General features: G+C 33.7%; 2 protein-coding genes across 2 annotated transcripts; both read right to left on the bottom strand.

Annotated features, from left to right (window-relative positions):
* Positions 1-282: 282 nt before the first annotated feature.
* LOC145101240 (uncharacterized) lies at positions 283-1,548 on the bottom strand. The gene is made up of 3 exons (XM_079038419.1): positions 1,238-1,548; positions 1,054-1,135; positions 283-608 (listed from the first exon to the last, which is right to left on the bottom strand). The coding sequence occupies exons 1-3, from the start codon at positions 1,352-1,354 to the stop codon at positions 424-426; spliced, it is 384 nt and encodes a 127-aa protein (XP_078894545.1). The 5' UTR covers positions 1,355-1,548; the 3' UTR covers positions 283-423.
* Positions 1,549-23,031: 21,483 nt separating this feature from the next.
* On the bottom strand, positions 23,032-26,379 carry LOC145101239 (uncharacterized). Its single transcript, XM_079038418.1, has 5 exons — positions 25,823-26,379; positions 24,840-24,925; positions 24,620-24,739; positions 23,835-24,533; positions 23,032-23,750 (listed from the first exon to the last, which is right to left on the bottom strand). The coding sequence occupies exons 1-5, from the start codon at positions 26,115-26,117 to the stop codon at positions 23,106-23,108; spliced, it is 1,845 nt and encodes a 614-aa protein (XP_078894544.1). The 5' UTR covers positions 26,118-26,379; the 3' UTR covers positions 23,032-23,105.
* Between the last annotated feature and the right edge of the window lie 87 nt (positions 26,380-26,466).

Raw genomic sequence — 26,466 nt, 5'->3', positions numbered from 1 at the left:
TTACACTATGCATCGTACTAAATTAAATTAAAATATTGGTTGGTATGTTGTCATTTTATGTAATTCGGTATCCCAATTAATATTTTAAATTTGTTTTTATTTAAATGGTTGTACATTTTCTCCCACTTCAATACTTCAAATACACTATAATCATTATCTATTGGAAATCTTCAAACATACTTTTCTTAATCAAAATAAATGCATTAATGAAATATTTAGAGTACTTTTTCCTATCGATCGGTCGTGGGAGAGAATCAATGAGGACAAAAAATCTGCTTAATATTTACACGAATAAAAAGAAAATAATCAATAAAATCATCAATATGTACATGTATAATTGTATATAAAATGACTTTGACATGTACATTCCATATTATACAACAATTTCTGTTTCCGTATATGTGGTAGGCCAAAATAACAAAATCAACTTGAAGAAGAGCTAAACATCCTTTTGACTAAAGAAAATTTGTTACTAGGGTTGTTTTTGTAAATTCCATTATTTTGAAGTTCGTTTTCAGGCATTTTCGCTGTTCTTGGATCATGTCGACGATTCAGGGTGACCGTTACTTTTTTTTCCGTCAAGCTAAACTCCACCGACTCCGCCTCACCTACGATATCCAAAAAAAAAAAAAAACTAAATTTATATAACTATTCAAATACATTCATTGTTTTATAATTTTAAAATGTTTGGGTTATAACTTGTAAAAAATATTCAATCCTTAATAATCGTTCTAGGCCCACTCGTAAATTGATGCATCCAAGTGTACGATGAATTTACAACGGCTAGATGTTTCTATAAAGATGTGATGGAGATTGACCAAGTCATTTTTAAGGGCCACCTGCCAAATTTGACAGTCGGGAAATCAAGAAAGCTTGAAAGACTAAAAACTGTGATCGGACTTTACGGTCAAGGTAGGCTGCCGGAAAATCAAGAAATCTTGAAAAGACCGGAAATTTTGATCAAGACTTATAATAGGGCAACAACAGTTTAGGGTTGCCGGAAAATCAAGAAATCTTGAAAACTGAAAAGGGAGATGGGTGGCTTTTACTTACCATTCAATCTGGAGAGTATGTCAGCTACTCTATCTTGGCATCTTTTACATTGAAAATCGGCTAAAAGAACAACTTCTTGAACCTGTTTTCACAAAGAGAACATCCACAATTAGCCGATTTGACAAAACTAAAACTGTAAAACATGATCATGAAATATTGAAATGAGAAAAGAAGGATCGATTACAAGTGGAAAGGTTAATGATTCAAAGGTGGCAAGTGTGGTTGGAACAACACCCATATTCTTCGTCTTTTCGAGTATAGTTTCTTCTTCTTCTTCTTCATTCTGATGAACAACAGCCATACTTTCTCTTGATATTATAATGTTTCCAATACACACACACACGTAGAGAGATCAAAAGGAGTGGAGGATGATATATATGACAACTTTGGTTTACATGAAAAGAGAAACACGACTTCACGATGCTTTTATGTGTATTGGGAAACCCCACATGGTCGCATATGAAAAAAAATCTTGTGGAGTTGACAAAGATGCTTCAAAAGCTTTGGCAACCTCCGAATCCACTACAGTTTTAGGTATGTATTTTATTTTTTATTTGGATTGTAGAATATTTTATGGTAAAATACATTCTTGACCATTAATTATAAAATACTAAATCAAATTTGGTATACAAATAACAAGTTCAACAATGCACGCCACAAAGCTATCCAGTAGGAATTAGTTTAATCAAGTCATTTCATCTACCAAATGTATCAGGACCTAATCGTAATAATGACATATATTATTATTATACATATAACATATAATTTGTTTCAAACATATCTCGTGCTACATTTATCATGTATCCACACAGTCATTAATAATAACTACTAGTGTAGTTATGATCACAATCACCAATTTGAAAGTCACATGTTTTAATCATGATTATTTTTTTTACTATTACTGAAGTTTTATATCATTATTCAGAATTTTGATAAAAAACGATCTTTTGTTCACGGAAATTGAGCATTCAATATAGTGGTGTTCATGATTAAAAAATGTTCCAGTAATAAATTTTCTTAATTCTTGATAGCAAGCGATATTGAAGCCAAATTATTCAACAATGTTTAATTGATTGATGGACCCAAAATTGTAGTTTGCTTAAAGTTATTAGCTAATTAATTATGATCACATGGAATGATTGATCGCTTGCAAGACTACACTATCCGGTCCGGCCCGGTCCAACTTTTAGTTTGATTAAAAGGGTGGCCCCACACCACACGTATGCACACTACACAGGCGTGAAAGGAGAACAAATAGAGTTGCTGACGACAAAGTGTAAATAGGCAAATATTACCCATAATATTTTATGTTTGCCAGTTTTAGTCCCTCAATTATTCATTAGTAAACTAGTGGAGTGGTGGTAGCGGTTGGGTGACGGGTGTATTTTGTCTAGTTGAGTTTTCACTTTTTACCAAAACCGCAGTTCTAATTCTTCCTCTTTTCTTTATCTATATTACTTAAAGTGAAACCAAATCCTATCACCTTTATCTCATGAAAAAATAGTAGAATGATTTATTAGATGGTATTTCATATTAGGATGGACGAAGTCTATCTTTTTTTTTTATCTAATACGGTCTAGTCAAATTTGAGTTTGGGGCAAAAGTGAAAAGAGATCCCTAAAATTACTAAGATTTATAGTTAAATTAATAAAATTCATATGCAAAATGCTAGGAAAAAAAACCTTATAATTAGTTATATTCTTCTTGAAGTCTACAATCTTTGTAAATACAATATCAATTTCCTTTCAATTTTTTTACAAATAATATAAATTAAATTTTTTTATGTCAAACAAAATGCATAAACAGTTGAATACAAACAATCAAAATATCAAACTTATATATAGGCTTAAGTTATTTTATTCTAACTAATTATTGTACGGATATCATATGTTATTAGAATTACTAAGAGAATAAGTTATTTAGCAATGTGAATACGTTCAATCTTACTTAACTATTGTCATTAACACACATTCTCACAAATTAAATCGTCTATAAGGTTATTATGCACTTATTATTGTTATTCTCATTTCTGTCAGAATGTTTGTCAGAATCTTTATTGGGTCATATTTTATCAGAATGAAAATGAGTAAAAAACGATGTATGATAACAAAAATAAATAATAATTAACGAGAATGCATGAAAATGACGATATTTTTGTAAGGTTGAACGTATTCGCATTGCTAAATGACTTATTCTCTTAGTAATTATCATAACATATGATATCCACATAACAATTAGTTAGAAGACTTGAATATATATATATATATATATATATATATATATATATATATATATATATATATATATACCCGGTTATCATGATTAATTTATTACTAATTAAACAATCAAACTGAAACAATCTACATAAAAATACAAAACTTAAAACTTCTAAACTTCTAGATATTAATCACAAAACATAAAATATTTACATTTTGCAAGTATTTGAAGAAGTAATTGAATTTGACTATAAGAATAATCCTCTTTAATAAATGAAGGTTTTTTTTGCCATATGTCATCTTCTCCTTTATTTTTGACATTTGTCATTTTGTGAGAATTTATAAATTTTATTTCCACTTGTCATTTTTTAGGAATTTCTATTTTCTTAAAATAAAATCTCATAAAATTGTAATGAGTTTTATAAGGAAATAAAATCATCCTATTAATTTGGTAATAAATTTTCATAAATACTTCAAATAATGTAATTTCTTATGCAAATTTTCAAAAGATTACGTTTTGTTATATAAAATATTACATTATAAAATATTTCATATTTATATATTAATATTAAATTTTTATTTTTAATAAACCCATGTAATACACGGGTCTCACACCTAGTTTATAATAAAATATTAAAGTTTCAAACATAAGTTAGAAATAACAATAGTAGATTAAAAGAATTATATATAGAAAAAAAAAACTTGTGAACGTACACACTCCATCGTCATTGTATCCATGATTGAAATAAAACAACCATATCCAAAATTAGTCTTGTCAAAAATACCCGATACCCGAATTATCCGTCCAAGTTTTTCGGGTATAGGGTACGTTTGTTGGATTTCGGGTATACCCGAATTACTCGAATTATTTAAAAAAAAAAATCCTTTCCTAGAGAGCTTGTACTATGTAACACGTATTTGATCACGTTTAAAATAATCATCATTATTGTAAAACATGAATCTCTTTTATTATGGCAATATAAAACCAATAATATTAAAATCAATTGTTTATATGTCACCATGTTTTTTTAAAACTTAACTGTTTTCTATATTATAGTTTTTATTTCAACTAACAAACTCATGATTTTGACGAAACTTCAGAACATGACAAAACTTATGGCTACAATTATCATAAACATTTTAAACTTTTAAACTAAGATCTTTAAGTATTTGTTTTTTAACATCTTATTAGATTAGATTAAATTGTTAAAAGATTACTTATCTCAAGTATTATTGACTAAAAAATCTCAATGGAATCAAGGTAGTTCCAATTTATGGAATCAAACGCTTTATCGAAATCAACTTTAAAAAGAAACATTGTTTGTATCGCCTTCTTTGATCAATTACAAACTTCATTAATTATCATTGGACCATCTAAAATGTTTCTACCTTCAATGAAGGCAGATTGTGTCTCTCTAATAATTGAAACAAATAACCCATTTTAATCGAGAAGCCATAGATTTAGCAATAATCTTGTAGACGCATCTAATGACACTGATGGGACGAAACTCATTAATAGGAAGAGGATCTTTGGTTTTAGGAAGAAGCGTAATAAAAGAGGAATTGCTTCCCCTAGAAAGACAACCAAAAGCTTCAAAATGTTTAACGAATCTCATGATATCGACTTGCATCAAAGGACAATGGTGTTTAATAAACTTGAAGGAAAAGTCATCGGGTCCGGAAGCTTTTTCACATTCACAATCCCAAATTGCCTTTTTAATTTCATTAAGATCAAAAGGGGCCTCCAAAAAGTTCCTATCCCCTTCTGAAAGTTGAAAGAAATAAGGATTGATAAGAGCAGGACGATCCTTCCTAGTTTCTCGGAATTTGTCCCAAAAAAAATTTCAAGTCTCATGTTTAATGGATTCCATATTAGTAATCCAATTTCCATCCAACATAAGGTCATGAATATTACATCTCATGTTTTTAATTTTGATAGAATTATGAAATAACTAGAATTTTCGTATCCGTCTCGCAACTACTTGTTTTTCAATTTCTGAATAAGATCAAGCTTTGAAAAATTCTCCAGCTCAGTAACATGATGTTTATATTCCCTCCTTAACGAGATTTCATAACCAAAGAGTGTAACATCCCAAAAATACAAGCCAAAAATTTCATTTTTAATTCTGTCATTTTAAAACCAAAAGTGTAATAAAACATCTATAATATTATGTCATGTCAAAACCAAAGTAGAAATAATCAAACATATTATCATAAAACAATATCATATTGTAATCCCAAAGATCTCATGTGCGGAAAACCATAGTGTGATGCGCTGCGATCAAGCCGGCTCCCTTCCTTTAAACACGAAGTACCTGAAACCAAAACTGAAAACCGTAAGCACGAAGCTTAATGAGTTCCGCCATCATACCACATACCACACAATCACATAACATACATACTGCCAGGCATTTCTGGGGTGCCCGACCTACCCGGTACGACCTTTCTGGGGAGCCGACCTACCTGTGTCAAGCCATTCTGGGGTGCTGACTACCCATGTCAAGCCATTCTGGGGTGCTGACTACCCTTCGGTCCTAACGACCGAACCTCGGGGACTATTTCACCCCCTACTACTACTACTATCACATATCATAACATAACAGATTATCAGACATATCTGGGGTGTCTGAACTACCCTTCGGTCCTAACAACCGAACTCGGGGACTGCTCCCCTCCTACTACCTCTAACTCATATAACAGATCATGCTAGCATATAAACATAATATCACATACTGTCAGACGTATCTGGGGTGTCTGACTACCATCCGGTCCTAACAACCGAACTCTACTACTATCACATATAACATATCATGCTAGCATATAACATATCAGGTAGTAGCAAACCTAGATGATATCACAGAGACAATCATCTATCATACGTCTCCTACTGGTGGGCCGGCATTGTGGCCTTAGACCCACTGCTACTAGAAGGTAACTCACCTCACACTGTTGAAGACCCGAAGACACAATCCCACACTTGCTGAAGTACCAAAGACTCGACCCCAGTTGCTGGCTGACAAATTCCCGAACTGTCAACACCAAAATAACACCCAATTAATAATTGGGTCCCAATACATAACCATAAGTACATTCTTTGGGTAATTACTACATTCCCCCTAGCTTGGCTTATTCAAGCCCAAGGCCCGATCCATAGGCCCAAAGTCAATTATGAATCAAAGCCCAACACACGGCCCAATTTTCCAAATTGGGCCTAGGTCTATACATGCTCTCATTCTAAGGCCCAACATCATATAATCATTAAGGCCCAAACCATGGACCATCTATGGCCCAATTTTCCAAATTGGGCCCAATCCCCTTACATGGGCCTTACCCCAGGTCCATTAAATTATTCTAGTTCATTGGCTTGACTTTGGATGGCCCATTAATTACCCAACCCTCAAGGCCCAAAAGAAAGGCCCAACAATAAACCCAAGTGAAATTAGGGTTTCACATAAAATGATGATTAGGGTTAAGTTTCCTACTTAACCCATTAAGGACTTAATCCATTAAGTCCATTATCGCTTAGATTAATCTTTGCCAAAGTTTATTATTTAATATCTCAAATTATTAAATAACTCTTGTGTGTCCCGGTTAATTCCTCAAATTAGGGTTTTATTGGGATTAGGGTTTTCCAACACAAATACTAGCCCATTATTAATTTGTTGGGCTTTTAGGTTAATTAGGGATTTATTGGGCCTAATAACCCCACTAAAATCTTATTAAACCCATATGAGTTTTATTGGGTCCATTAGAGTCCATTAAGCTTCATTGGGCCCATTAGAGCTCCTTTGAGCCCATTAGGGTTTCTAGCACCCCAAACGAATCTATCACAAGAGGCAAAGCGCACCGCCACCCGACATGGCGGTCGGTGGCGGCAGCCACCACCCTAAGGTGGTGGTTTTCCATTTTCTTTTCATTGCTCTTCCTTTTGTTACATTTTACAACTATGATCCCAAAATTAACACACTAAACAAACTAATCACACACGCACACACACACACTAAAATACACACACCCGGCGGTACATGGTGGTAGCCACCACCTCACGGTGGTGGCGGTGGGTTTTCCGGCCAAAGTCACTCATACAACCCATGGATGCAAGGCACAACTTGTATACTGGAACACACACCAAAACACGCACATAATACACGTCCTTTTATCGGAAATGGAAACGACCACCCACCTCACGGTGTCGTACGGCGATAGCAGTAACAGCCCTAGCAACCACAGAGGGGGCTCGAACTCTCTCTTCATCGGCAGCAAACGCAACGGCAGCGGCTGATGGTGGTCAAAGATGGAACGAAACGCCGGCGAAAGAAGAAGGGTTGGCGGCTGGCGGCGGTGATTTGCGACGACAACGGCTCCACGGCGACAGTCTGCAATAGCTGAAGCAGCGACTCGAGTAACTAAATCGAGCCATTTAGCGACAGTGGTCGCGACTGCGAAACGGAGACCACCATGAACGAAGCAGCGCCGACAACAAGAAATAGAGAAGAGAGGCGGCATGATACGACGGACAGCGGCGGCTATAACTTCACCGTCTCAGTGCAATAAGGCAACAAATCTCGGTGGTTCGCCTATCGGTTCTCGTTCCTGGCAAAGGCGGCGGCTGGAGGCCACGAATCGGCGACATGGATCGCTTGAGTGTTGGGTGGTCGGAGGTAGGAGCGGCGCCGGAGGTGGAGTAAGTGGGAGTGGCGGCTGCATCATACGTGAGTAGGATTAGGGTTTGTTCATCCAAACATGGGAGGGAAAGAAAGCACGGTTTTAAAGTCCCGTATCCCATCCAAACTTTCTACAAATTTGTCACCTCTAGTCCCTCCTTACCATATCCTTTTCAATTTAAATCCAAAAGTTACCCTTTAGCCCTCCCTTCCATAATTCCTTACAAAATAAATCCCAAAATTACTAAACAACCCCTCCTCTATAATTTATTCTTAAATTGAATCCAATACTTACACTTTAACCCCTTCCTTCATGATTTTATTTCAAATTAAACCCAGAATTACCAAATCACTCTCAACTTCCAGCATTCTTTACAAACTAATCCGTGAATTACAATTCATTCCCCAACTTCTATAGTTATAACTTTTAACTCCTCGAACTAACGCCTTGCTCATTTATTCTTGATTTTAGGGATTCTATACGTTTATTTATTTATTTTAGGCTACCATTCGTTCACTAATTTATTTATTTAACTAATAAATAAACGGGTGTTACAACTCTCCCCCACTTAAACTAGATTTCGCCCTCGAAATCACTCCTTATTATTTCTTATATGCCAAACCACTTCTAGTAACATGGTCACCATCCTGGGCACACCCTAGCCTTCCCAGGGTAGCCATGACCAATCCTCGTAAAGCCCTATAATCCGTAGATGAACGAATTCCTCGCGACAAGACCACATCTACTGCGTCTGAAAATTGTTGTATCAAGATGGTCTGAATCCCAGACAGACCACTCATACTAAATCATTATAGATGGTACCAGTCTGCTTATCCCTCAACTAACTACCCAAATTATGAAAACTCGAGGTTCCCACTAAAAAACAGGGTCACAGGCCCAATTATCCTTGCAGACCACTTATACTTACCAAAGGGTCAGATAATCCTACTGTGAGTGACTTGTCACTCCCCAAATCATCTAGTTATTCAGTCCGTACTCGCAACCTGAAGCACAAATACTAACACTGCCCAAATGCTGAAACTGCTTAATCACTAAACTGCCCGAAGTAGTATGCTGCTACATAGTTGCTTCCCAAAATCTCTCGAGACCTTCCTGGTCTCAATTCATCCGTCAATCCTCTGAAATATCGGGTTCCGGCCCGGTCGCCAAGCCGAAAGGGCTCTTACTTAGTCGCCTCACACGACTTTCGAAAGAAATCCTTCTCTTGAACTAGTTGCCACTAGTTAGCATGCCACAGAGGCTCTATTAACCTTTCGATCTAACTGATCATGTCCATACGTCAAATCCTGACGTCACCAAATCCAAGGCTAAAAGTGATTGATACCTAATCCCATAACTGTAGTGGCACTCCTACAGTAGTATCGCTGGCTCAACCTGATCTAATCCTTATGGGTAAATCCGAAATCCAATCCGTGGATTTCCATATCCTCAATGTTGCACCCAAACTGGTGCGTACTACCGTTCATTCCGCGTCCTAACAACGCGCTCACACTTATCCACTAACCTAATGAATGCTACAGCTGCACCCGGAGACTTACAACACTTTATCACTATCTAGCTGCTAGTGAATGCTATGGCTACACCCGCAGACTTACAACACTCTGATACTATCTGCCAACCTGGTGAATGCTACGGCTACACCCACAGACTTACAACACCCCTCACACTATCTGCTGCTAGTGAATGCTACGGCTACACCCGCAGACTTACAACACTTTCCGTGCTAACTGACTGCTAGTGAATGTTACGGCTACCCCTGTAGTCTTACAACACTTTCCATACCCGGGTCGAGCACGCACTCGACCTAGCCCTCAATTGAACTCGATTCCTAACCGGAACTCTAACCTGGTTCTAGAAACATGATATCACATGACCCCACTGTATCAGTACCGCACTCATGCCCATGATCAAATCGTCACAGTAAACCACGAAATCATCTACACCCTATGGTAGGGTGAGAATCTGTGCCTCGCACGACCGATGTCTGAGAGTCTCGAGGCTGCCTGCTGCTCAGGCCCCCAACGAAAGGTCACCGACTTCTTGGTCAGTCGGGTCAAAGGAACCTTAATCTCGGAGAAGTCCCATATAAATCTCTGGTAATAACCCGCTATACCCTGGGAATTTTGAATCTCAGATGGAGACCTCGGAATCTCCCACCGCATCACGGCCTCTATCTTGGCCCAATCAACTAGAATATCCTTCTGGTTGATAAGGTGGTCAAGAGATTGCACCTTGTGTAACCAGAACTCACAGTTGGAGAACTTTATAAAAAGTCTCTCCCCCACTTAGGTTCGGCTAAGTCTTCACATCACATGAGAATTGAAGGATTCCCAATCCTTCTCGCCTTCTAATATCCCACTGATGACAACCTGTGCCTGCCAATGTTGGCGTTTAATCGTCGATTAAACCATGAGATCTCCCATCCTCGGAAATCTCGATGAGTACTCTTGAAATCCGATCCAGTCTGACACCTCAATCCATCTAACATGCTGTCAGTTGAAGACCTTAATCTTCACTCTAGCTGACAAATCCTCGTTTCCTCTCCCAATCTTGCAGTTCCACTAAACTCTAACCGAACATGGCCCATGCGAAAACACAATTCTCTTGAACATCCAATGACCAACCACTTATGCATCTAACACCCGCGACTGACACTACCCTCTTTGGGTTCATCAAGGACCTTTCGGCATGCAGGATGGCATATATGATCCTTGGTAACCCAAACACTAGCAGAAAAACCGACCCGAGGTCTGACTTATCCAAACTCGCTCACAATTCCAAAGCGGTACGTACTCCAAACATCCACCTAATATCATAGAAGATGACATACCCACAACATCTGGAGGATTACTGATCCCCTTCTGCTGACATGACCAATCCTGCTACCCTGTAGCAGCCTGAACCCTTGGAGTGACAAACTCCCTCGTGTACTTTCTCGTACGCGCTGCTCTGACTCAAGCCCTGCTGGCCTTTCACCCAATGATCAAAAGTCATGGGTCTCTTCCCGGGACCCTCTACTATACGCACCTGGTACGAGCCTCTTCTCAAGTGCTCCAAATCGATCTCGTATCTATAAACTCTTGGAAGACATCCTTTAGGGTCTGACACCCTGTCACACTCGCTAGCTCACTTGCCAATGGCCAAGCTGCAACACTGGAACATCCTCTGTCCCCAAACCATGTCACTAACTCTTCCTTGAAGCTTCTCAGATTCTCCAAGACTCTCACTGATTCGAGTATGGATCCTGTGCTTTTAGTAGTATGGGCCCAATACTACCTTCCACACATATCCATACTTTCCTCAGCAATCCTCCCGAATCCTCCAAGTCACTTCCTCTAACTGGTACCCAAGACTCACTAAGCCTCACTACTAACCCACTGAAACATATCCTAGGCTTCCCTAGGTTCCCGTACCCACCCAGTCCTCAGCTGCTGAAAGATTCCCAGTAATCTCAACTAGCTACCTCATGAATATAGTCACATGCAACAGAGATCAGATAATGCTTCGAGTAAAAGACTCATCCCTAGAACTGTTGGACTCAGACAAGAGTTGCGCAATAGGGTCGAGTCCATCACTCTGAGATTATCCGGCCTGTGTCCCATGTGGCTTAGCATATTCACTTAGTAGCTAACTCACATCACTAAGAGTCCCACAAAGCACAAAGCAAACAACATTCAGACAATGGAAAATCTAAACATCATATTCCAATCAAATCATTCTATCCTCTAATCAGGAATCTGTACATGCAATTCAAAGGCTCATACAATCAGGCATAACCTAAACAGGCTATCCTATCACTGACTGATCAGTACTAGCATGCAAGTCTACAAGCACATATAATAGGCATATAAGTCATCATCTTAGATCCTTAGCCCTAATCTAGCATGCAGTTCTCATAATCATATCATATCATAAATATCATAACATGTATGGGTATCGTGGGGAAAACTTACTTGAGCTCGGCTGATTGCACGCATCACAAACTTATTCTTTTCAAAGTCATTTTCTCTTTTCAAACTTCTTTTTATAAAATAATTTTACTTTTGAAAATTTTCATACCAAGTCCTTAGTTTGAGTTCAGACACACCCGAGAGTGTGTCCAAATCCCTCAAACCAAGGCTCTGATACCAACTTCTAACATCCCAAAAATACAGGCCAAAAATTTCATTTTTAATTACGTCATTTTAAAACCAACAGTGTAATAAAACATTTGTAATATTATGTCATGTCAAAACCAAAGTAGAAATAATCAAACATGTTATCATAAAACAATATCAGAGTGTAATCCCAAAGATCTCATGTGCGGAAAACCATAGTGTGATGCACTGCGATCAAGCCGGCTCCTTTCCTTTAAACACGAAGTACCTGAAACCAAAACTGAAAACCGTAAGCACGAAGCTTAGTGAGTTCCCCCATCATACCATATACCACACAATCACATAACATACATACTGCCAGGCATTTCTAGGGTGCCCGACGTACCCGGTACGACCTTTCTGGGGTGCTGACCTACCCGTGTCAAGCCATTCTGGGGTGCTGACTACCCATGTCAAGCCATTCTGGGGTGCTGACTACCCTTCGGTCCTAACGACCGAACCTCGGGGACTATTTCACCCCCTACTACTACTACTATCACATATCATAACATAACAGATTATCAGACATATCTGAGGTGTCTGAACTACCCTTCGGTCCTAACAACCGAACTCGGGGACTGCTCCCCTCCTACTACCTCTAACTCATATAACAGATCATGCTAGCATATAAACATAACATCACATACTGTCAGACGTATCTGGGGTGTCTGACTACCCTCCGGTCCTAACAACTGAACTCTACTACTATCACATATAACATATCATGCTAGCATATAACATATCAGGTAGTAACAAACCTAGATGATATCCTCAATGTTGCATAGAGATTCCTTCGCTTCGTTTGCAATTCGAAATCATTAATTTTACTTTTTAACTCCTTAATCTCCTTATTCTCCTTTTCCAAATCAATTCGCCTCCAATCTTTTATCGCCTGTTTAACGAACCGAAGCTTATTAGATAGATACCTATCAGCAGCTCCTCCACCAACAAAACTATTCCAAGCCTTGAAAATAACCTCATCAAACCCATCACGGTAAAAACATAAATTAAAGAATCTAAACGGAGCAGGTCCAATATCCATGGAATTAGTCCGGAGAAGAATGGAGGAATGATCAGAATATTCTCTCGGGAAAGCAGTAACTGAAGTAAATGGAAAAAGCAGCCACAAAATTTGAACAAACCAAAAAACGATCTAGTTTTCTTAACTTACATTCATCGTCACAAAAGTAAGTGAACTTCCTGACACCCATATTCAAATCAATGAAACCGGATTTGGCAATGAAATTATTGAAAGCACAGGCGATAATGGGACAAAAATGGGAATTGATCCGCTCACCAGGCCTTCAGACAACATTAAAATCACCAAAAATGATCCACGTCTCCGGTTTAGAAATGATTAAATTGTTGATATTATCCCACAAGATTTTTTCTCAGCAGGAGCTTAAGGCAAATAGACATTCACGAGAATGGTCTCCCCTGCAATTCTCGTCCAGTATCCAACCAAAGCCAAGAAATAACGTGACTTTATAGAAGCAATATCATGGAATACTTTTTTATCCCAAAAACTGATAAGACCCTCGACCTTCCAACATACTCCACAAAGTTCAAACTAAGATTTTCTCAACCCCACCAATCCCCAACGTTAGAGGGTAGATCAGAAAAACGCTATTCTTAAACCCCACATAAAGATAAATTGAGCTCAAACTTCAATCTTTTCAGCTAATCGAGTTTATGGGACTCGGCCATGCCCCTTATATTAAACGAGTGAATGTTCATGAGGAACCAATTTTAACACCACCACCGTTAAGATCCTTATGCAGAGAAGCATGCCTATCATCGAGTTGGAAGCCAACTTGCAAACGACTCCAATGGTTTGCTCCAAATCACAGGATGAAAAGTAAGAGGGGGGAAACATGCCTTGATCGATTGTCTCCATCCCTCAAAGAATTGTCAATTTTAGAAGAATAAGAAAAAGAAGAAGAAGAAGAACGTTGGTAGAGATAGATAGAGAAGAGTGGTGAACGAGAACAGGAGATGTAATGGATTACTAATGTGGAATGACATCCCACTAGAAAGTTACACCATTAGAAAATCCACCTCAAAACTTCATTAGCAAAATGACAGTCCACCAGAAAGTGGTTCGACTCATCCAGACCTATTTAACAGAAATGACAATTCAATGGAGAAATATGAATTCCCCTGTGAGAAAGTCTAACCGCCAAAGGGATCCAATTCAGACAGGCACGCCAAACAAACCCAATAACTTTAAGAGGGGCCAAATGAACCCAAATGGTTGGATTATCGACCTAAGCAGTGATCTTAGAATCTATAAGGGATCTTAAATTATAAACATAGAAATTCCCGTCAAAAGAGTGCTTTCATCTCCATTTATCCACTCCAGAAACTAAGTCAACATGCGAAAGAGCCCCGAAAAGAGCATTTAACTCCAGAAACTCCATAGAGTTACTAGGATTTTTCTTCCATTCCCAAATGAAATTCTTATTGGAACTAATCCTATCAGAGATGAAGGATTTTTTACTGTCCAGATTAAAAATGCTCGGAATCCGGTTAGCAAAGGACCCATCACAAGTCCTGTCATCTAACCAAAAGAGGGTATTCCTTCCTAAATTGACACGGATCATAAATATATCTGAAACACAAATCCCCATATCTTGCAAATTACAGAAAGCATGAACAATGTTATACCAAGTGCCTGAAAGAGTCTTTTTACCAAGAGAATAGATTGGTTTTTTCAGAAAATTGTGAATACCACATACAACTTGACACCATAGCGCATTTGGATTAGTTTTAAATCTCTATAACCATTTAGAAAGCAGAGCCAAATTTAGAGATAAAAGAGAGCCCATCCTGAGTCCACCTTATTCTTTCGGACCAAGAACCGTTTTCCAAGCCACCTAAACAATTTTGTTTTTATCATCGTTCCCGCCCCAAAGAAAACAATGTCTAAATTTCTCCAAAAACTCAATAATAAAAGAAGGGGCCTTAAACAAGGAGAAAAAATAGATAGGAAGACTACCCAGCACAATTTTAACCAAAGTAAGGCGGGTGCCGAAAGATAGAGTTTTTTCCTTCCAAGCAAATAACCTGGAATGAATCTAGTCAATGATGGGTTTCCAATGTCTTTTCAGAGATATATTAGCTCCTACAAGAACAACCAAATATTTGAAGGGAAAAGAAGCAGCATTGCATTCCAAACTAGACGCACATCTGTTTACTTCCCCTGTCGAAAATCCGATCCCATAAACTTGAGATTTACCAAAAATATCTTTAAGACCCCCACAAGCCTGAAAACATCTTAAGATCCTCACCAAGTTTTCCAAATTTGAACTTAACCATTCGCCAAAAATAAGAACATCATCAGCATAAAAAAAGATGTGATATAGAAGGACCACCATTAGGAATTCGAACACCGCAAAGCAGAGATTTTGGGCAAGCATATTTCATGACGACATTGATTCCTTCCATATTGATGATAAAAAGGAATGGATATATATATATATATATATATATATATATATAGAGAGAGAGAGAGAGAAAGAGAGAGAGAGAGAGAGAGAGAGAGAGAGAGAGGATCGCCTTGACACACGCCCTTGGAAATGTGGAATTCCTTAGTCGCCAAGCCGTTAATAAGAACCGAAGTCCTGGAGGACGAGAGACATCATTTAATCTAGAATCACCATTTCTCACCAAAACTCATTTGTGTCATCACCGAATAAAGGTAGTTCCAATTTATGGAATCAAACACTTTATCGAAATCAACTTAAAAAGAAACAATTTTTGTTTTGCGTTCTTTGACCAATTATAAACTTCATTAATTATCATTGGACCGTCTAAGATGTTTCTACCATCAATGAAGGCAAATTGCTCTCTCCGATAATTGAACCAATAACCTGTTTTAATCGAGAAGCAACAGATTTAGCAATAGTCTTGTAGACGCATCCAATGAGACTGATGGGACAGAACTCATTAAGAGAGAGATGATCTTTGGTTTTAGGAAGAAGCATAATAAAAGAGGAATTGCTTCCCCTAGAAAGACAAGCAAAAGCTTCGAAATGTTTAACAAATCTCATGATATTGTCTTGCATCAATGGCCAATAGTGTTTAATAAACTTGAAGGAAAACTCATCGGGTTCGGGCACTTTTTCACCTCTGCAATCCAAATTCGCCTCTTTAATTTCATTAAGATTGAAAGGGGGCTCCAAAAAGTTCATATCCCTTTTTGAAAGCTGCTAGATGTTGTCTCTTGTTCTTGTTTGCAAATTGCAGCAATTTCTGTCCACCATAAGTTGTTGTCTCTTGTTCTTGTTTGCTTGCACCAATTCAAGGATTTTAGTGCAAATATGTGAGAATCTGAATTAATAAATTGTCAAAACGATGAAATCATGGGAAATGAGGCGTCTTTCCAATTCTAATAAAGAAACAAGTGAAGGAAAATAATGAGAGAAAAGAAAATAAGGGAAAGAAAAGAGATATTTCATTTTTTTTCCTAAGTTTGAAAGAAATGAAGACGAATAAGGTTATTTGATGATGGAAAACACAATGTACATGACAAGTGTTAAAAAATCTACTCTAATAAATAAATAAAAAATTCTTGCCACTTGTCATCTTCTTATATGTTTTAATACATCTCATTATAATTTTATATTAAATTACAGACAAAATTGCAAAAATGGTCCCTTTGGTTTCTTATTTTATGTACTTATGGTCCAAACGTTTGAAAAGTTGCAGATTTGGTCCTTTTTAACAAGTTTTATTGTGGTTTTGGTCCCTCATCCGTTAAGTTTAACTGATTGGCTGTTAACTTTTTTAAAATGACAATTTTACCCTCAGGGACCATTTTCGCAGTTTTGTCTTTTACCATACCATCAGGACCATTTTTGCATACATACTTTTTAATTTTATTGAAGTATTATATATTAATAAATATTATTTTTAATATATAATATTATATATTAATAAATATTTTTTAATGGATTATTAATTTATTATAGTTGTTTTTTTTTTTGGAACGGTTATAGTTGATTTTTTTTAATTTTTTTTGTTAGAGTAATTCTTTTTATTGAGTTATTATATATAAATACATATAGTTTTTAATATATAATATTTATATCATAATAAATATTATATTATTGGATTATTAATTTCTTTTAGTTAATATTTTTAATTCTTTTTTTTTAAATTATTTTTATTGGATTATTTCTTTTAATTTATTATTTTCTTCATATACTAAATATTGTTTTATTGGATTATTAATTTATTTTAGTTAATTCTTTTTTTTTTAATTGTCGAAGTAATTATTTTTTATTGAATTATTATATATCAATACATATAGTTTTAATATATAATATTTATATCATAATAAATATTATATTATTGGATTATTATTATCTTTTAGATAATTTTGTAATTTATTTTTTTAAACTATTTTTTGTTGGATTATTACTTTTAATTTATTATTTTCTTCATATACTAAATATTATTTTATCGGATTATAATAGTAGTTATTGTTAATTTTATTGGTTCCACCACAAAGTCATGGGATACGCAAAATCGTGGTCTCTCATCATCGTAATCGTTAGGATCGTTGCCAAACACTTTCATTTCATCTAGCTTATAATGAGAAACCATTGGGAAAATACCACCACCATCACTCGGTCACCACCGCCACTTATAAATGTTATCGGGGTTTGTTGCGCATTATGTGGGATATATGAAGGATTCCAGTGGATTATGAAGAGGTTGTCGCAGGTGGCTACCAACAACGCTGGGTATTATAGGGTATAGTATTTATTGAACCTCCGATGAAAGTGTTTGGAGGTGATCCTGCTAATTTTTTACGATGATAATCGACACTTTTACGTATTTCGGCGACTTGTGGTGAAACTAATAAATTTAAAAACAATTAATAGTATACATTCAAAATAAAATAATAATCCAATAAGATAATATTTATTATATTAAAAAAATAATAAATTAAAAGTAATATTTCAATAAATTAATAATTCAAAAAAAAATTACAAAAATTAATAATCAAGTAATGTATTATTTATTATGATGTAAATATTATATATTAAAAATAATATTTGTTGATATATAATAATCTAATAAAAAAGAATTGCTCCAACAAAAAGAAATTATAAAAAGAGTCAACTAAAAGAAATTAATAATAAATAAAATAATGTTTCGTAATATGTAATAATCTCATAATATAATATTTATTATGATATAAATATTATATATTAAAAACTATATGTACTAATATATAATAATTCAATAAAAAAGAATTACTTCGACAAAATAAATTAAAAAAAAATAATTGGCTAAAATAAATTAATAATCCAATAAAACAACATTTAGTATATGAAGAAAATAATAAATTAAACATAATAATACAATGAAAAATGTTTAAAAATTATAAAAATTAACTAAAAAAATTAATAATCCAAGAATACAATATTTATTACGATATAAATATTATATATTAAAAACTATATGTATTGATATATAATAATTTAATAAAAAAGAATTATTCCAACGATTTTTTTTTAAAAAAATCAACTAAAATAAATTAATAGTCCAATAAAAAAGTATTTATTAATATATAATATTATATATTAACAATAATATCTATTAATATATAATACTTTATTAAAATAAAAAAGAATATATGCAAAAATGGTCCTTATAGTATCGTAAAAGACAAAGTCCTTGAGGGTAAAATTGTCATTTTAAAGAACTTAACGGATGAGGGACCAAAACCACAACAAAACTTGTTGAAAAGGACCAAATCTGCAACTTTTCAAACATTTGGACCATAACCACATAAAATGAGAAACCATAGGGACCATTTTTGCAGTTTTGTCTAAATTACATCTATATGTTATTTAAAGTAAATTACATCTACATGTTATTTAAAGGTGTTTTCCTTTTTTTCCCTAAGTTTGAAAGAAATGAAGACGAATAAGTTGTTTGACGATGGAAACATAATGTACATGATAGGGTCTACTCTAATAAATAAAAACGTTTTACTCCACTTGTCATGTTCTTATATGTTTTAATACATCTCATTATAATTTTTATATTAAATTACATCTACATGTTATTTAAAATAAATTACATCTACATGTTATTTAAAGGTGTTTTTCTTTTTTCTTTTTTTACTAAATGTCACCTAATATTTATATTTAAGTATAAGTGTATTGTAAATTTTCCTTTTAATTTAAACATCCTAAATTTTAGCCTTATTCAAAGAAAGTTTCCATTCGATGTATAATTGCTTCAATTACATTATAATTTAAAATTCATTTTGAAATTCAACTATTTATTTTTATTAATAGAATATTCTTGAATATGTTTGTGGATTTTTCTTAGCTTAAATAACTAAATAAACTTTTTAAATATCTACGTAGACATTATTTTTTATCATTTTTATCAAAAAAAAAAATTATCTTTTATCATTACAAAAAAATGATTAATTACTTTTTATCTTTTAACATTACAATAAAGTTAATACCCTTTTAACCATCCAATATAAAAATCACTTTTGGCCATATATATGTAATTACTTCATCTCCTACATATTGTAGGAGACAGACAAAAAACAATATAAGTCTTTTATCACTTAGAATGTTGTTTAATAAAACCAAAAATATATCCCCTTGTGCTGTATGAGTTGTCTCTAATACAATTTTAGGATCAAGATTTTCAAGTCCTACACATATTTTTATTTATGACCAAAACCGGGTGAATAGATAATGATTAAAACAATTAATTTTGAATATTGATCATAGACTTAGGTTATCTTTGTCGCGTCACAGCGAGCTAATAAGCTAGCTTATTTTTCAAGTTTTTTTATTTTGTCATGTTTAGCAAATCAAAAAGTAGTTTATAAGCTAGCTTTTCGAAAAACTACTTAAACTAGCTTTTTAAGAGTTTTTTTTTTTTTTAATTTTCCAAATATACCCCTTAATTAATTATAGAAACACATACTCTTAAATGTCATTTTATGTAATTTTATATATTTCAGATAGTTTTCAGTTAGTTTTACCAAACGTTATTTTTTATCAATTAGTTTTTTAACTATCAACTAGCTTTTTATTTAACAACTAGTTTTTCAACTATCAGCTAATTTTTCAACTAACAACTAGCTTTTTAACTAGTACTTCAAACATAACCTTACAAATACAACTTACAATCTCCTTATTCTAATAAATGAATAAGTTTATTCTCATATTGATAAGTGTCACAATATTAAAAATCATCATTAATATTATATGTCATTTATTATGTCACATGTCAATCTATTAATTGTCCGTTTCAAATTTTAAATTTTCTACTCTAATTACATTAAATTAATAATTGATTCTTCATTTCAAATTTAAATTTTCACACTCTGATTACATTAAATTAATAACATTAGAATAAAAATAAAATAAAATAAATATATATAATAAGGTGATATAATTTCATATATTTATTTAAATCAACGATTATAGTTTTATATAATTAAAAAAAATATCTCTTAATTAATAATTTATTTAAAATAATTGATTAATAATTTTAAGTTTTTAGTATGAAAATTTAATTAATTTTATAAAAGTGGTTCTCAAAAGTTATAAACTAGTGTTGTGTATAAAAAAAATGTTCAAAAATATATGAAAATATACTTAATTTATTTTCTTTAGAAAAAAAATTATTGATGATATTGTAATTATTTTAATCGTTTTGTGTTAACGTACTATTATTAAATTATCTTCATTGTTGATTGTCTATATATATTTTTTATTTTTAGAACTATATATCTTATTATACAACATAATAATCATTAATAATAGACATAAATAATGTTGATTTTATCTTCAAAAACATATTACAAAATTAATTTAAATTAAACAATTTACTAAACATCAATGTTGCTTACATCTAGTGTTGTTTTAAAAAAAATCTTTCGAAGTTTGTAATTCTGGACAATTCTTTAAAATATATCAATAGTTTTTTTATTAATATAGATCGGAATACTCACTTATTCATAATTATGATCGTATTTATTTCGAAAGTTTACTTTTAAAATATGTTCAAAGCTTTATATTTAATTATTTTTAATCAACTGGATATAATATATAATGCTATATAATCTTTTTTATAGTAAGTTAAGGGGTAAACTTAGTAAAGGACAAAACCCTACTTGTATTGGATTACATTTTGAAAGAAAAGCTAGAAGAGAATATTGTCCGATAATTTTCTTTTCTTTTCTTTCAACTTGCTTCCATTCAAAAACCAAGGAACAATATTTATTTTTCTTTCTGACGTCCTTTTGCCTCTCTCCTTAAAAAGACTTGGGAACACAATGCAGCCCGTGAAGCAAAAACGATGGAGTAGATGAAACTTGGTTTTGACTTGTTTAATATTCCGACGAATAAGATATGGCTTAATTCGACCTTTTCCAATTTCCAGCTAATCAACTTAAACTTTTTTCCTAATTTGTTCCAATACATTGATTTTTTCAGTGTCATTAAAAATCGGCTTTATTTTTTCTGGCAAAAGGAAACGATGAGACTAGAAGAAAAGCCAAGGAGTGTTGGTCAATGTTCACGTTGCTTTATTTGTTTATTTAATACTATAAAAATATGAGGTATACCATCTTTTACCACTATTTAGTAATTAAAATTGAAACCACCCCTAATTTTTTATTTTCTTTTTGTTATTTACTATATTTTGGTTAAAATGTCTGTATTTCCTAACAAGATTGGACCCTGCATGTAACCATCTCTAAACCAAAATAAAACAAGATTATCTCAAATTTAACCAACTTTGTATAATTTAACTGCTCGATACACAAATTGAAGCAATTTTTTCAGGTGAACATCGATCAATTTTACTCTCTTGTAAAAACTTGTAATCTACATAAAAAAATATTAAAAAAAGTAGATAAAAAAATTATTAGATTGTTGTATCAACTTGTAATTATTTATTTGTTTGACTAAATATTTTGAATTATTGATCTACTCATAATCGAATCTCTGTTTATCCAGTTATCAAAAAGCATGGATATAATAATAATAATAATAATATTTATGGGCTCATAAATTAAGCCATATTTGTGTAAAATGTGAAAAAATTTAATCAAATAAAAATCAGTAAACCAGGATGGATGTCGTCTAACACATGACTTTTAGAGGAAGCATAAATGAAGTACAGGTAATGAGACTAAATAAGTCATCAAATCAAAACCAAACCAATAAATGTCAAGCCGTCATTAAAGAACAACTAACAAAAATAAATACACACAAAGCAAACGTAATTCACATGGTGTATATAGAAAAATAGGTCAAAATGCATCAAAAGAGAGAGCCTTTATTTTACAACGAGAAAAATCCATCAATTTTAACCATTTTTAAATAATAAAACTAATAAAAAGACTTAATAAGTTCGTCGGAAAAGACATTGGGTAAAAGTAAAATCCACTACATCCATTCATCCAGTCACAGTTTAGCAAGCAAAAAAAAAACTACTATTTTGTCCAAAGTTTTACATATTATTACAAATATGGTCCCTACTAGTAAAAATTTGTCGTACTTTTTTTTTTAAAAATGCTTTTCAAATTCAATAGCTTCGATTTCATACGTTTTAAACATCGTTAGTTTTTACATTTTTTACATTGTTTATCTTACAATTATTTGGGTACCAAAATCTTGTCCCCAACAGAAAAATAGGTCAAAATGCATTAAAAAAGAGCCTTTATTTTACAACAAAACAAAAAAAACAACTTATACATGATACAAAAAACAGGGATTGATTCTTGCTACAACACAAAACCCTCAAGAGAAAATTAAAATTAGCTCTCACTACGTTAAATTCTAACTAACTCATCAAGATACTTACCTTTTTTTAACAACAAAATCCTACTCCTAAAAACTACGATTCCAAAAAGCGACACAAATGTACAAACATATCACAAGGGCAAAAACGTAATTTTGTTGTCCAGGGACACAAATGTACAAACATATCACAAGGGCAAAAACGTAATTTTGTTTCACCTGGACATGATTAAAGGGGTGGAAGAAGCAACTGAATGACAAAAAAGAGAAGAATCACATATGAATTTACAATCAGTATTATCCTTTCTTCTTTTTTTCAATGTCATCAAACTCTCAACTTGGAATCTCTCACATGCTTTCCTCTTTTGTCTCTTCTTTCTTGACCAATTCCACTTCAAATCACCAATTACATATTCCCCAATTTGCCCTTTATCATCATCATCATCATCAACAACAACCATATTGGATGATAATAACACATTTTTATCATGTGATTTAGTTTCAGAATCACAAGAAATCAAACCAACAAGATCGAATCTGTTCTTCAATTCTTTCCACTCCCCTTTAAACCATTCTTTAGAATATCTCAAATCATTACACCCAAAAATCAATCTTTTCTTCTCCCATGGAAAATAAACATGGATTCTATTTCCATTTCCATTTTTACCCTCCAATTCTTTATCAACCACAATCCCTTCCCACCACCCATCATTCCACCACGCATCCACCACACAACCAACATCAACATCCACCAAAACATCACTCTTTTTCAACAATCTTGAGGGCCTAATTGTCATTCTTCCACTCAATCTCATCCCAAATTCATCATCAACACCAACTCTTGATGACAAAATCCATTCCTACATCATTAACAAAATCATCTTTAATGAAAAAGCTTACATTTTTATAAAAGATAATTAAAAATAACATAAATTAAAACTCACCTCAAGATTTTTAGACTCATCCCCTGCATCCTTTATATCTTGATACTTCACTTTAAGCTTCTCATGGTGTTTCTTGATAACAACACCTTTAAACCAAACACCTCTAATCCCACTATCTTGAGATAACACTTCTACTTCAGACCCTATTTTGTACTCATATTCTGTTTCCATTAATCTCCTAAGTCTCTTTTTAGGTCTGACCCCATCCACATCCACATCCACATCAACGGCCACGTCAGCATCACTACTACTCAACTTTTTGAGATGAACATGATTATTATGAATCAAAGACATGAGCTTATGTATGTTTTGGTTCCAATACCCTTTGACTTTTGTTATGTCAAAGGGCTTGATTCCTTCATCTTCAAACTGGTTTTGGCATACAAAAGGATCCAACTTTGGGTATAATAAATTCACATTCAGAGCATTGAGTTTGAGGAAATTTTCATAGTGTTGAGGGCTGAGGACAGATGCAATTCCATCTATGCATTCGATGCTGAGATCTTGAATACAAAGTGAAAAGAAAATCTCTTTGTGATTATTATAAGTAGTGTGAGGTGAATCAAGAACAACTTCATCTACTTTGTGAAACCATCGAACTACAGCCACTTTGTTTCCTCTTGAATCTTCATATAAATCTTCTAAATATGCAACAAGTCGTTTGTTTTCTTCAGCTAATACATACACAAAATCATGAACCTACAAAACCATAAAACAATATGTTAATAACTAATTAGAGTCTTGAGTTTTTTCAATTATAAGAATAAAAAAAGAAGAGTTCTTACTGAGATTTTAACACCACTTCGTGTGTAAGCTTCATAGTGTTTCCTCTTTTTCTTGCATGTCCAAGATCCGACCCATAGAAGCTCTGTAGTTTGATGGATTTTTTTATGCAGATGAAGATCCTGAGAGAATAGAAATTCATAAGTATAAGAATGCTAGTGTATTATATTATTATAAAGTATAAACTTTATGTATTAAAAGGATATGAAACGGATGTAATACCTGAAAGTTTTCTAATTTCAACCTCAAGGTATCTCCTGCTCCAAGAACACCATCTATGGGTTTTGGTGGATATGAAAAAGAGCCATCTGAAAACATTTAAGAAAATAAAATATTAATATTGGGATTAAAGAAATTACAGACATGTAATACAAGAAAGAAAGAAAGAAAATGAAACACAAAAGTGAGATGGTTTCACAAGAAGGTAGAAAGATGTAAGATGGATGCATGTTGAATTAGGTTAAATTGGGAATAAATTATTGAAAACAGAAGGCAAGTGTGTCAGTGTGTGTGTGTGTGTGTTCGAGTCAACGCAAATAAATTTAAGTTGACCAAGAGTAGATCTTAACCTAGTAATCAGGGCTCAGGAATTCCGAGGCTCTCAACCAGCTCTTGGAATTTGATTTAATATTTCCTGCAGCCCAGATCATTGTCAGTTTTCCATGGAAAAAAACACAACATGGAAACAGCGACTTTCGCCCAAAAAGAAAATTGTAATCAAATTGGATACATATACATCTTGAGTTATATAAATTTCGTTTCTACAGAATTTTTTGCTCCGAGTTGCAATTTTACACCTTTTCAAAACCTAGATTTGGTACACCCTTTTAGAGGGGGTTCTATTGCTAAGAAACAAAAATCCAACTCCAAGAGAAAAAAGCTCCTGAAAAGCTCTAAAAATGAATTCTACAAAAGGGTGAGTAGAAGAAACCCATGAAAAGCAGAGAATTGGGGAGAAAACAATCCAATTCCAGACCAACTTCTATTGATAAGAAAAATTACAAAACCCTAAGGCAATGAAATTCGATAAGGAAGAGTTTCACCGAAAATTATATTGAGATAACGAAACTACAACATCGAACGCAGCATACATCTAAATAAAATTAAGAAAGCTTTCGAATTTCGAACAAACAGAAACAGAAAACCAATAAGAAAGAAAGAAATTTGAAATTTCGAGAAGGGAAATGAATTATGTTATTACATACCTGTAACAAGAGAGCTCAACCAATCAATAACCTGTCGCCGAGATCTGAGCTTGGGAGAATTTTCAAAAGGTATATCAGACGACAGAAATAACGATTTGTCACGAATTGCGTATCGATACCGATAGGGAGAAGACGAAGACGTCTTCGTTTTGGAGGCTAATTTCTTCTCTTTGCCGACAACTGCCAAATCGGAAGTCCCATCCCAGCGTTTCAAATAATATCGTACCTCCCTTCTTCCTCTATGATTTGTCGAAAAAACTTCTTCCCAGTTCACAAACGCAGAAGATCTCTCCATCTTAAATCTTCCAAACGAACCCTGGTTTCAATCTATACACGTACAAGCTTGGAAACTTTTGATATGGATTAAATAAACCTTTCTCTTTGAAATTTGAAATGAAATTGAAATTGAAATTGGGGTCCCTTTTCCCAACCCAAACTTTTTTATAAATTTCAAAAGCGGTAACGCCCAGAAGAGATCTGAAGGATTTAAAACGGGTATTTATAAGCAAATAAATGGGGGGAGAGAGAGAGAGAGAAAGTTAGGGTTTCCTTATTTTGTTTTTGAATAGACAACCGGGGGAGGCAAGGCATGAAGGAACAGGAATACAGGATGATAACGGGAAGGTCAACCCATCTTTTTTTCC

Source organism: Lactuca serriola, chromosome 4, assembly GCF_051521515.1.
Source record: "Lactuca serriola cultivar US96UC23 chromosome 4, Lser_US96UC23_V15, whole genome shotgun sequence".
NCBI classification, from domain to species: domain Eukaryota; kingdom Viridiplantae; phylum Streptophyta; class Magnoliopsida; order Asterales; family Asteraceae; genus Lactuca; species Lactuca serriola.
This window is presented reverse-complemented; position numbering and strand designations above follow the sequence as displayed.